The sequence below is a fragment of the Syzygium oleosum genome, unplaced genomic scaffold (assembly GCF_021117445.2).
Source record: "Syzygium oleosum isolate NSW1041296 unplaced genomic scaffold, Sole_v2.1 Sole_v2.19, whole genome shotgun sequence".
NCBI lineage: Eukaryota > Viridiplantae > Streptophyta > Magnoliopsida > Myrtales > Myrtaceae > Syzygium > Syzygium oleosum.
In genome coordinates, this window is record NW_026607503.1 from 6,506,786 (window position 1) to 6,519,309 (window position 12,524).

The following is a 12,524-nucleotide window of genomic DNA, read 5'->3' on the forward strand; positions in this document are numbered from 1 at the left end:
CCACACCTTACCCAAGTGAAACCCTAATTTTATGCCACATGAGCCACACTTGTTTCGAGCAATATACAGAACTCAAGGTCTACCTAACATTACTCTTGTCTATCCAATCTCCTATGCATTTTACTTCATTGTTCTTGGTCACTCCAAAACTTCTTTAGCCTGTTATATTAATGCACAGAAGACGCATCAGAGGAATATTATATGAGGCAATGAGCTACATGCAGAGGATCATACATGAATACTTGAGTCTTGTTCCTCACATGAAGGCATCTAGAGGCAGAGCAGAGCCAGAGACAGGTTGCATTGCAACCACCTTATTTGACCTGCTGACATATGCTTAATCATAGAACCAAGTTCTTTGAACTCTGTTTCGAGTTGAAGTATCGCAGCAGTTTTCCCTAATAAGTCAATGAAGAGAGAGATTCAGACAGAATCGCAATTAACGGAGAGAGAGAGAGACCAGTTTCTGTTCAGGCACGAAGCCTTCGACCCAACTCTGGACTCTGGCGTATTTGCAAAGCTCTCAACAGGCCAAAAAGTAGTTTACTGAACCAATGCTCGGGTTTGGCTCAACAACAAAGCTCAGGTTAGGCCCGATGACTATTTAAGATCGGCTCACTTAATTTTGAGTGGAGCTATTCGAGTATCTTGTCTAGTCCTCAAGCCTACCAATACTAAACTCAATAGGCTCACGAGCTTAGTTGAACCTAATCGAACTTTCATTAGTTTTAAAGATATATTTAACAAATATAAAGAAAACCCCAAGTACTTATATATAATTTGAGCTTATAAATCTTGAGCCTTAGATTTAGTTATTGTAATCGAGTTGAGTCGAGATCGAGCATCTCAATTTTCTAATCGTGTAGACCTTAAGCAGGAAAATTAATACTTCATTGAGCTTGACTAGACTTTCGAGCATGGAGCATGTGACATGAGTCGAGCTTGAGTTCGGCAGGGTATCGACCCGATTGCACAGTTAGACTCAAATGTGTCGTATTTCTCTAGGTTGTTGACTATATGCACAACTGAATCATCCTATAATAAAGATTCATTCCCCCAATTTTCGAAAACCACACGGAGTGAATTTCTCGAAAGTCGTAAAGAATGTAAATGACCCCACACAATATTGTAATGCTTCATTGATTGGGGAACCCTATGTCTTGACTCTTTATATCATATCTAGCCCTAGATAGACTTTGAAAGCTACATGCTTCAGCATATGTAATGAAAGATACCTCCTAATCTATCTCCCTATTGGCTGACCGGATCACATGGCCGTGAGACTAGGGATATATCTCTATTTTGAGTATCATTCTGTCAAAAAAGTTCAGTCAAGCAACATTTTCCATTGCCCTCCCGTCATTGCTTTGACCTATTAGCAGGATTTTGACTGAGTTGCCCAATTTCTCGTTTTCTTAAACTTTTGTCTAGGAAAAAATGTCCTTCAGGACACCATTTACTAGCCACGTGAATTTCGATGTCCATATCATTTTCCGATAAGGTTCGTTCACCAACCCCGGTTACGTATTCATCAGTTTACTTTGAGGACAGCCAACTAAGAAATTTAGCAAACTCTCAATGTCCTGTCGACCGGTGCATGACTCATTCATGACTCATTACATTACTAAGCCATCTTTTTCTTAACAATGTCCTTGTCGTTTAATTCGAAAGAGAGAGACAGAAATTCTTACACGGAATTTCAAATAACGTATCATACGAGATTAAAAAAAAAAAAAAATCTCGTTAAGCACCCGTTTGTCGATGACGAACATTGCCGCAACCTGACCAACATTACGACGTAACATTACCTGAGTTAGCCCTTTCTGCTTGTGCGTGCATGAATTTGGTGAGCTCTCACTTTCATTAGGAGTAAATGGGATCGATTCAGTGGTAAGGAAAAAGGTTAATCCGACGGTGAGCAGGTCACTCGTGTTTATTAAGAATCAAATCGTTGTTTTTGGGAGGGTTACGTGAAAGAATGAGGAATGACTTAAGCTTAACTAGTTTCCAGTTACCATCAAGAGAGAGTTCCTAAACTAGAAAAATTTCTTGGCCCAAATAGCCCACCAAAAACCCTTGGGCCTTCTCCAACCACAACCATGAGGTTTTAAGTTCCAACATCGCAATCTATTCGTTTCAGACTAACTCAACGGATATTAGTGCGTGTTTGTTTCATTAAAAATTTCATGATAAAAGAAAATATATTCGATGATAATCATTTTCAATGGAAATGTTAGTTTTTATTTATTTGGTGGTTTAGAGAAAGTGATTTACTTTTTACTGGAAGAGAAAGTCATTTTTCCCCAATCTAAGCTTGTTGTTTTCGGTCCATAGAAAACGTTTTATATAGATCTTTTAGTTTTCCATCATCAAATTACCGGAAAGTCAGAAAACAATTTCCTGAAAATGGTTTTTATTGAAACAAACGAACCCTAAGTGAGAATTAGTGAGGAGAAATGCTAAATTTGCTAAAATTGATCATAGTAAATGATATGGCAGATTGTCATTGGCTGTTGAATATGCCCACTTACTTAATTAGCCAATTCTAGTATGCCACAAGATTTAGTATACGGAATTTGTAAGCCTGTCTTACTATGCCTAGCGTTGAGACCCTCGTTTTACGAAGAACTCCTTCTACTAGGGTAGATCCTTATCATATCAAGAAGCAACGGAACTCCGATTACGCTTATGTGATCGATTGTATCGATCGCGGCATAATCTGTTTTTGTGCTCCATGTGTACCCGAGAGAGGAAACGAGCAGTTGAGTACCGTAAGTAAGCACAAACTCAATATGCAGGCCTGCAGGGCATGACAAACAGAAAGATGTGTTACCTTATTGAGCTTTCTTTTCCGTCTGTATCGCTGCCTAAAAGATACATTGTCTTGATTGGTAGGTATCCACTATTTTGACTGAGTCACTGTAGTCTTACATAAAAAAAAAAAAATGCAGCAACAACCGATTTGGTTTCCTTAGTTGTCGGAGACTCGGCATGAATTGCAGTGTGCATTTTTCTATTCCGAGTTGCAGCAGTTGTTGTATTTTCCTTAGTTCTATTCAGGATATTGCTGTTTTCTATGGAGTGCATGCCCCAGAAGTTGAACCCGGCTGCAAAACGAAAGTACCAATCGCGTCAGCAAAATTTCCAGAAAAGAAGCATACAATTGTCTGTGAATGTTCTTCCAACTACTAATGAACCTCATGGGTTTAACTTCATAATTGAGAGAGAAAAGCATGTCCAATATAGATTAGGCTATGACACGGGCTTGGTTCCCCTTACTATCAAAGCAATCGAAATGGTTGGGACATCCGTTCTATTATGCCAACATTGAGAAGAGAACATTCTTTTTGCTTCAGAGAAATAAATGAGCACCTCAAGTTTACCTTACCACGCACGCGTGCACATCGTTACATCCACATAGCAGCTCCCCGTTGAGAGTGTCTACTGCTTGAAATGATCCTCCTCCCTCGCTCCTCTGCATAAAAGCATAGAGCTTCCGGTGTCAATCCTTTTCCATGGCTTTTTCATTCCAAAAAATGCAGGTCTAAATCCATCGAGAAAATTGGTCGGACAAAATTAATATTACTATAATCGACTTCTAGGTGTGTCTCCGATTATCTAGCCCAAACAAGAGCATGAGCCAAAGGTACATATTTTTTGGAGTGTTTCAAGTAGTAAATACGAGGAAAAGATGATATCCCTGATAGCTTTTTTAAATTTCAGAAGGTCCTATGGACAGAGATAAGCATTGAGAAGATAGAAGAACTTGTTCCTTATAATAATCGACAGCGACAAAATTAGCCCATCTGTTGCCGGCCGTGCCATAACAAGTCTGAAGCATGTTAATAAGGTCGGTTGAGTTGTTCTCGCAACTGAGTAGGTAGATGGGCACAGTCCGGAAGTAATTCACCAAAATCAAGGACTTGCTCCTGTCATTAAGAGGAGGCGATTCAGCTCTGTTTGGACAGCTTCCTGCTTTCAATCCACCATTGCCATCTGCAAATTACTAATTAATTAACGTGCCATACACATACATGGACACAACATGTCAACAACGAATAATGTGTTTGAAAAAATATGGGCCAAATAGTCTAGAAAATTCTCTCTAGGTGAACTTGACTATGCACATACATTGATTCTCAACCATGTAATTCCACTGATAAGCGATCCCTTCACTCTGTTCCTTTGATTGGATGGAGGTAAACACGAGCAGCCGCTGGTTATTAGCCACCATGTCACTTACTCGCGGCCAATCCTGACCGTTCTTTGGCATGTTTGATACCGGAAACCAGTATTTCATCAAGCCAGCATCAGTAAAGACCTTTGTCAATCCATTTGGTGCCTGAACGTAGTCCTCGAGTATCAAAGTGACTATCTCCGCCGGGTTTGCAGATAGAAAAGCTTCGACTTCCTTGAGAGTGTCTATAGCAGGTTCCTGCATGGCAAACAAGGATCCTCAGCATTCAAGGTGCCCCAAGAAGATAAGGTGAAGGAAGAGAAGACAAATTTTCAACGAGAAGAGAAAAATCATAAAGCACCGGGGTGGACATAAACACTGTCAGTTTAAGGACACAGTACTTACAAATGCTGTGTAGTCATGACAATGACCTTTGAAAGAATGGCACAACCATACATCTCCTTCAAAATCATATGTATCTAGCATCAGCCCTCGAACTCCATTCTGGAAACGGAAAGATGCCATTGGCGACATAAAAATTGAGATCATATTCCTATAACATCATGAAAATGAAGATAAGGAAAAGCTAAAAAGCAATCGGGTTTACAGGGAATCGTACATTTAGCTGCTGAGTGACGGTATCCTCTTGATTTGTAAACGTAACTCTTGGTACAGGCGTGTGGCGTGGCTCTCCTTCGATCGCATACGCATTGTGGGTCGTCAAGAATGCATATTTGTTGAAGGGAAGAGAATTGTTCTGATAAAGAAGTTAAATGAAGCAGATCAAATCACTGTTCAAGATGCTATACCAGTAGTTAATAATGATAAAGTGGAAGGGCGAATTGTGGAATTTCTGTAGATTTCGATATATATATTAATGAAAAATACATTAGAGCTTTATTAGATAGCTATTCTTAAATAATATCTTATTCAAGATACGCATAACCAAAGGAAGATATACGTGGAATATACGTGCAATTTTGAGAGATACGGATAATTAATAGAATTATCAAAATATTTCTAACAAAGGAAATTATCCTAAAACAAGGCCTAATTATCTCTAACACCAATCAAGCCTTCTAATGTACCTGCCAAAACCCGAAAAAAAAAATACAATGAAAAGAACATTCTCATGCTAGAAAAATTTCTGGCCTGTAATTCAAGCTTTTAGAAAATGTGTATTGCATCTACTGTATTTGAAGTGCCATCATTCTTTACCGAGTCAAGTACTTAACACAAATCTTGCGAAAAAAAAGTACTTAACACAAATCTGACCAAACAAAAAAGTACTTAACACAAATTACATAGCCCGAATGTTAAATCGTTACATTTATGAATTTCCGCACGCAACCAGAATACATTTGAAACGACAACAAATTGGCATACTATAGTCGACCGGCGTTTTAATTGGAAAAAGACTATTTATATGCAAATTTCTTAGTGGCATGAACTATGTAAAATTTAGATTTTTCTTCACACAAGAGATGAATGCTCATGGGCAGTTGAGATTAGGCTGATCATGTAATAAGAACAATGAATTTGCCTTCTTATTCTTTCTTTTTCTTTTATATTTGGGCAAATGATAGCGACTTTATTGGTAACACATCCAACCTAACGCCATGTTTGTCAATACTTCAGCTGCTCTACTCCAACTTTTATTTAGCCAATAATAAGAGCAAGGGTTAATACCATGAAAAATCCCAAATTGGTATATTTGTGACAAATTTAGCTCAAAGTAATTTTTTGACCATAAAAAATCCTAAACTGGTAAACCATTGACAAATTTAATATCCGTTAGTTTTTATTAAATTTTATTGTCAAATTACTAAGTTGGATGACACGTGCCAATTGACAAGTGTATAAGTTCGGGGTTTTACCTCCGTTTGTAACAAATGTAATAGTTTGTGATTTTTCGTGGTATTAATATAGTTTTATAGAGGGTGAATTAGTCACAAATATACAAGTTTGGGATTTTTCCTGGTCCAAAAATTAGTTTGGGTAAATTTGTCGCAAGTGTACAATTTTGGGTTTTTAATGGTTAAAAAATTAGTTTTGGATTAGTTTGTCACATGTGTCCTGATTTGATTTAGAGTTTTTCGTGGTATTAACCTAGAGAAAATGGCAAATTTATCAACTCCACTCCATAAAATCTGAACTTCTTATATCACTGAGCAGGTCGATTTCGACAATCAGAAAGGAAAAACAAAATTTGGACTTCAAGGCAAAAATGAAATTACAGAGAGAGAGAGATACCAAGAGCTTGAACTGGTCAGTCGCGGTTGATCTTACACATATGGGATCTGAAAGGCCTTCAAGACAAGAAAAACAATAGAGACCGGCCTCACAGTCGCTATCCCTCGAGCATTTATCAAGTAGCTTCATTCACGAAAGACCACACGAAAGAACAAAATCAGAAATTTCCCCAGACTCGTGCCCGAAAACCGAAGTACAATCTGACAGAGACACACGAACCTTGCATTGTCCATTGGAGCAAGAGGCACCGAAACTGAAACTGAAGAGCGTCGCCGAAAGCACGAGCAAGAGAAGGCATTCGCGACGACCCATCGGAATGTGAATGGGAGGGAAACGATGATGGTGCTGCGTGTGTGGGTCGACAGCGATCTTCCTCTGAAAAAGTGGGAGGGACTTTTGGTCGGATGGAAAATGCATATAAAGTTGGTTCTTTGTTGTTCGCAGAGGAGAACAAGGAAACATCGGCCCATAAAGGAAGGTTATCTATCAATTCATTAAGGGAATAACTCCTACGCCCCAATAACGAGAAACCGACGAAAAGGTATATGCTTTTGATTTTTCTTTCATGGATCATTTTCTAATTTAGTGTTTCGTAGTTTAATGTTTTCCACATATACATTTCCTAGTTTAACGTTTCCTAGTTTAATTTTTTCTAGTTTAGGCTGCATTTGGTTATCTGGATTTTTAGCCAGGATAAGATTGGATACTGATTTTACTATATCCTAAAAATGCAGAAACGAATATGGTAAGAATTTCTCATGATTTATTGCTAAAGAATTCACAAATAGACAAATGAAGATAACCTCCATAAATCAATTTATAATTATTGTATGATCTACATCTTAAACAAAAATGGGGCTCATCGCACTATTCTAGATAGGGGTGATCGGTTCCCGGTCCAGTTTTTGGTTTCACCGGTCCGGTTCGGTTTCAAGGTGGAATTGAAAACTGGATCGGGAGAACCAATTACCAAAATTGGGAACCGGGGACCGGACCGATTGGTCTAAGATCGAGAACTAGACCGGACCACCGGTTCTAGTTCGGTTCAATGTAACCGGCCACTTTTTTTTTCCCACTACTTGTTACCATGTATTTTGAAATTAGAATTGTGTTCCCATGCCGACTACACATAATCACAAAAACAAGCGTGCAATTCGAGCCAATGCGATGACGAATTGTGTTCCCTATGCCAACTATACATATGTTCTAAATTTGGAATTGTACTCCCCATATCGACTACATATAATCACAAAAAAAAAGTATATATAGTTAGTTTGGTTCGATCTAGCTCTCCTTGGAACATGGTACATTGGACCGCCCAGACATTGGTTTCACTTTTAGGAATTGGGAACCGGATTGACACTCTCGGGAATCGGACCAAACCGGTCGGTCCGGTCCGGTCCGGTCCGGCCTGGTCCAAGCGGTTCCTAGTTTGGACTGTCCATTTTGCACACCCCTAATTCTAGAGTCATAGGTTCGACTATAACAAGAAATGTAAACGGGCTACAACAATATTGATGGGGTAGATCAGCCAGCGAACACCAAATCTAGTAAAAGAGAGAAAACATGATTATTTACTTTTGCCATTCCGAAAATTATAACACTTTGACTCTTTCGCCACTTTCGTGAAACATCAACATGAGCCACAGAGCTACGGAATAGGTGTTTTGACTTTTTTGTTGCTTTTGTGGACTTTTGACTTGAACAAAAAACCATGGAGGCGTTGTGAAGCTTCAACACTGTCATGGAGTTGTACCACCAAAGGGAAAGTTAATGGACTACTAAATAGGAACGAAAGTTCCTCTCACGAGGTAGTCGCTTGTGTTTAGCATGGGCTCTCCCAAACCCTACCAATCGCAACTTGGTACTCGATTTAACATGCAATTTTCTTACCACACGAATTAATTAGAGTCAATTAGACACTCAAATAAAGTATGGAAGAATACTTTACTTTTATAAACTAGAGATTTAATGGATTCGTGGATTTGATGGTGCTAATTAATTTAATGCCCTTTCGGTACCTTCTATCTTTATTTTCAAAAAATATTTTTTAAGCGATCTTGATGATTTTAATCCTAAGCCACTAACATGCAAGAGTGATCATGCAGGTATGTAATCAATGATTTAATACTCAATAAACCAAAGAAATAAATAAATTGCTAGATTAGGGCAAGAACTGATGTAACAGTCTGAATTTTCGATCCTTTTTCCCGGGATTTAGGAAATGAATTTGACCAATGCGCTATAGTGAGATCTCACCCGGGAACCGCGCATTCTCGGGATGCTAACCTTAGGGGTAGGGCTATTACGGGATTGAGTTCGCATGACCAAAGAACTCGACCTGGGTTCGATCTTTGACTATATGGATTGACGAGGGAATGTTTTGAGCCAACCGAGACCGATCTATTTGATTGATCGTGTCCGAAGGGCACTAGTGACAGACCCTCGCAATTATATGACGATCGAGGTCGCCTTGGTTCGAGCAAACTTAAACGTGATTTGACTTAGTGTCGGTCACGGGTCGAGAGCGCGTAATCCTAATGAGCCACCCGTTAGCAAGAGATAAGCTAAAGTCGCGATTGGTCAATTTTAGTCATTTCTTGGAATTCGGGCCCGGGAATCGAGAATTTTGAAAGTGACAATTTTGAGCGGCCGATGACATTTTCGGCTTGGCCAACCTTGGGGCCACCCATTTCTGCAAAAAAATAAATTTCGGTCCGGGGCCGGAAAAATTACGGTTTTGCCCCTGTGGACACCGATGTTGGATTTTGAGGTCGTTTGAGGTTATTTTTCGAGGCCAAGGTCATTTTAGAGTGGCCACGCATATTTGGAGTGGTTACGGCCAAAAATTAGAATTTCGACAAAAATTAGAAAAATAATATTATTTTATTCCCGGAACTTCGCAGTCGATTTTCGAGGACTTAGAAAGTGAATTTCGCGATTCTGACGCCATATTATGTTGGCCACGCACATATGGAACACGTATGTGCGAAAATTGGAATTTCGCCTCGGGACCGGAAAATTACGATTTTGCCCCTAGGCCTATTTTTGGGTATTCCGAATTTTGGGGATTTTGGAAATTGAATTTGGGGATTAAGTGTGGATAAATATCAGCCCCAAAATATTGGACGAAAACGCCCTTAGATATTTTGGTTTGGAAGAATGTGGACCAAGTGTTTTAGGGGCAAAATTGGAATTAAGAAAAAAATTGGTCAAACCTTGGACCAAATATTTAATTGTTTCTCTCCTCTCTCTCTCCTCATTCCCTCTCTTCTCTCGGCAGCCCCCCCTCCCCAACAGAGAACTCTCTCCCTCTCTCCCTCACCAAAAATCCTCTCATCTCTCTCTCGGCCTTGGACCGCCGATCATCGCCGGAGCATCGCCAGAGCAAGCCGCCACCGCCGATCGCCGCCGGCCAGCCGTTCCCCCTTGCCGTTCTAGCCGAGTTAGTCTAGAGTTCGGGTAAGTCGCGATCTAATCCCTATTTAGGACGTCGGGTATTTTCGGACTCGTCGGGTATGGTTTAGAGGATTTAGAGGTTGATTAAGGTGTCGATAATGGTTTTTGGTGGTTGATCGTGGTTATTGGTGGCTGATCATGACTATTAGCGGTTGTTGCGGGTTGGATTAGACGTCGGGAAATGAGTTTAAGCGGTTGGAATTCGGTAGAAATCGGTTCGGGTTTGAATCCGTGAGGTTCGGGGTGAATCGCAGATTCACGGTTACTGTACCCGCTCGGTTTGCTATTTTTGTAGAAAATTTTGTGGGCCGAATTTGAGGAAGTTTTCTTCATGAAAGTTGTTTCCAACATTTTGAAGTATAACATATATTAATTTGGAAATTTTTGGAAATCATTTGATGCCATTCGGAAGTCCATCTTTGGACCGAAATAAAACTGCCCGATTTACTGTTCATCCGACCTTCGGGTCTGTTCGAATTTTTATAAATTTTTCCAGGCATATTTTCAAAATACTTCCTTCACAAAAGTTGTTGGGGACATTCGTGGATATAACATATAAAAATTTCAAAGCTTTTCAAGGTGATTTGGGTGTTGAAATAAATGTATTTTGAGGACAAAATATTCTGTTGGAGCAAACTGATTTTGGTCTGATTTCAAGGGACAAAAAGGCATGGTTGTAGTTTGAACCGGATTTCGTGTTCTTCATAAGAAATGTTTATCGGGATGTGTTTTGTGACATATCCAAAATTGAGAATTTTTGGAGTTCGTTTACTATTTATTTTGATGGGATTTCGGTTACTGTATAAACTGCCCAATTTTACCCCGATTCTTTGGATGTTCGTTTTTATGAGCGGAATGGTGGGGGTGTCGAGGTTGAATGGTTGCTGCCCTTGTGGCGGGAATTGAGCCTGAATGTGTGTTTGAATGTGGATTGGTGATATGCCGTGTGTGTTTGGCCGTGAGATGTGGTGGTGTGATAGTGCATTCGCGTATTGTATTCGCGTGCCAAGAATGTATGATTGGGTGGCGTGTTCGTGTGACGAGAATGTGAAATTGTGAAATGTGTGTGAGGTGTGCGTGTTTGGCAGTGTGTAGGTGTGGCCGTGTGACAAATGTGGTTTGAGCGGAACGAAGGTACTGGAATGTAGGATTGGTTTGAAAAGTGAGACCCTGAGGCGTGTACGTTTACGCGGGGTGAGGTCCGTCCTGAGGCGTGTACGTTTACGCGGGACGATGCCGTCCCTGACGAGGTGACGATGCCCGGCCCGACGGGGTGACGATGCCTGACGTGGTCAGAAGACCGTTGGCCTGATGCGTTTTACGCGGGCGCGGTAGAAGGAAAGTGTGTGTAGGATTCCGTCCTGAGGCGTGTTCGTTTATGCGGGACGATGCCGTCCCTGACGAGGTGACGATGCCCGGCCCGACGGGGTGTCGATGCCTGACGAGGTCAGAAGACCGTTGGCCTGATGCGTTTTACGCGGGCGCGGTAGTGGTGGAAAGGTTGAGAATGAGCGGGATTTGGCTTGACATGCGAGGATTGTGAAAGTGATGCATGGTGTGAGTTAGTGTGCGAGTGTATTTGTATCGCGTGATGCAGTGCGCGATTATGGGGTAAAATCTGCTAGGCATGGTATGGGACGTGCCCAAGTAGGTTTTGCTTTATAATCGAGGCACGCGCGCGGCTGTGATGTACTGCTGTGGTATGATTGGCGTGTGTATTGATATGTGGAAAGTGTGTGATGGCATGTGTGCAAGAATTGTATGTTGGGATTGTGGGCTAACGTGCATGGTGCGTATGCAGAGAGTCCAGGTATGTGTGAATGTTTGATTGCTGGTTGTGTGGTTGTTTGGTTGCGCGTTTGGATGTGTCTGGAATTACGTGATAGCCTAGGTGGGGCTTAGGTTGTGACTTATTGAGATGTGATCTCATGGTTGTTTCAACCAAACCATTTCAGAGCCCTCGCCTGAATGTCGAGATTGAGGTCGACTCGGAGTCGTCGGGTGAGCAGACAGCTGCGGAGGATTCAGGTGGTGATGCCGAAGACAGTGAGTCAGAGTGGACGCCTTCAAGAGGGCGTAGGGGATAGTTCTGGGAGGAGGATGCGCCCCATTTTTGGATAGTGCTGACCTAGAGAGCTGATCTTGATATTTTGGTGGTTTGGAGTTTATAGTTCGGTGTGCTTATAAATTATTTTGTGGTTTGTATTGGCGGATGATGTAAATATTTGGAAGTGTAATATATGCTTGGTGGTTTGACGATTTGTTCCTTCCTGGTGTTCTCCAATTTTAATGTCCGGGATTTTTTATTGCTTCCGCCGCGAGTTAACTCTGATGGATCGTTGGGTCGGCGACGTTATTCCTGGGACGTCGCACTCTGTTCGACCGGAGGCGGGATGTCGCGGGCTCGACGAGGGTTCGGGGCGTGACATCCCCGTTTGAATTGGTATCAGAGCAAGGTTAGCTCGGGGGAAGGCGACCCCCGGCGAGGCCGCCGTGGCCTGAGCTAGGGCCGGCCCCGCCGGATCTGGCGAGGGCTGGCCCTTGCCCAGGCCACGGCGGCCTCGCTGGGGGTCGCCTTCCCTCGGGCAACCCCCGGTGAGGCCAAGCAGCCGGCCATGGCCGGTGGCCGGTGTCC

At 41.6% G+C, this 12,524-nt stretch overlaps 1 protein-coding gene and 1 long non-coding RNA gene across 2 annotated transcripts; one reads left to right on the top strand and one right to left on the bottom strand.

Moving 5' to 3' along the window:
* Positions 1–2,801: 2,801 nt before the first annotated feature.
* On the bottom strand, positions 2,802–6,879 carry LOC130134462 (PI-PLC X domain-containing protein At5g67130-like). Its single transcript, XM_056320112.1, has 8 exons — positions 6,650–6,879; positions 6,431–6,553; positions 4,797–4,934; positions 4,583–4,681; positions 4,132–4,435; positions 3,767–3,996; positions 3,389–3,475; positions 2,802–3,107 (listed from the first exon to the last, which is right to left on the bottom strand). Exons 1-8 carry the CDS (start codon positions 6,845–6,847, stop codon positions 3,075–3,077), a joined length of 1,212 nt encoding a protein of 403 aa, XP_056176087.1. The 5' UTR covers positions 6,848–6,879; the 3' UTR covers positions 2,802–3,074.
* A 2,581-nt stretch (positions 6,880–9,460) lies between these two features.
* LOC130140526 (uncharacterized) lies at positions 9,461–12,156 on the top strand. Its single transcript, XR_008818515.1, has 2 exons — positions 9,461–9,892; positions 11,845–12,156. It is a non-coding gene; the product is annotated as an uncharacterized LOC130140526 (long non-coding RNA).
* Positions 12,157–12,524: the final 368 nt, after the last annotated feature.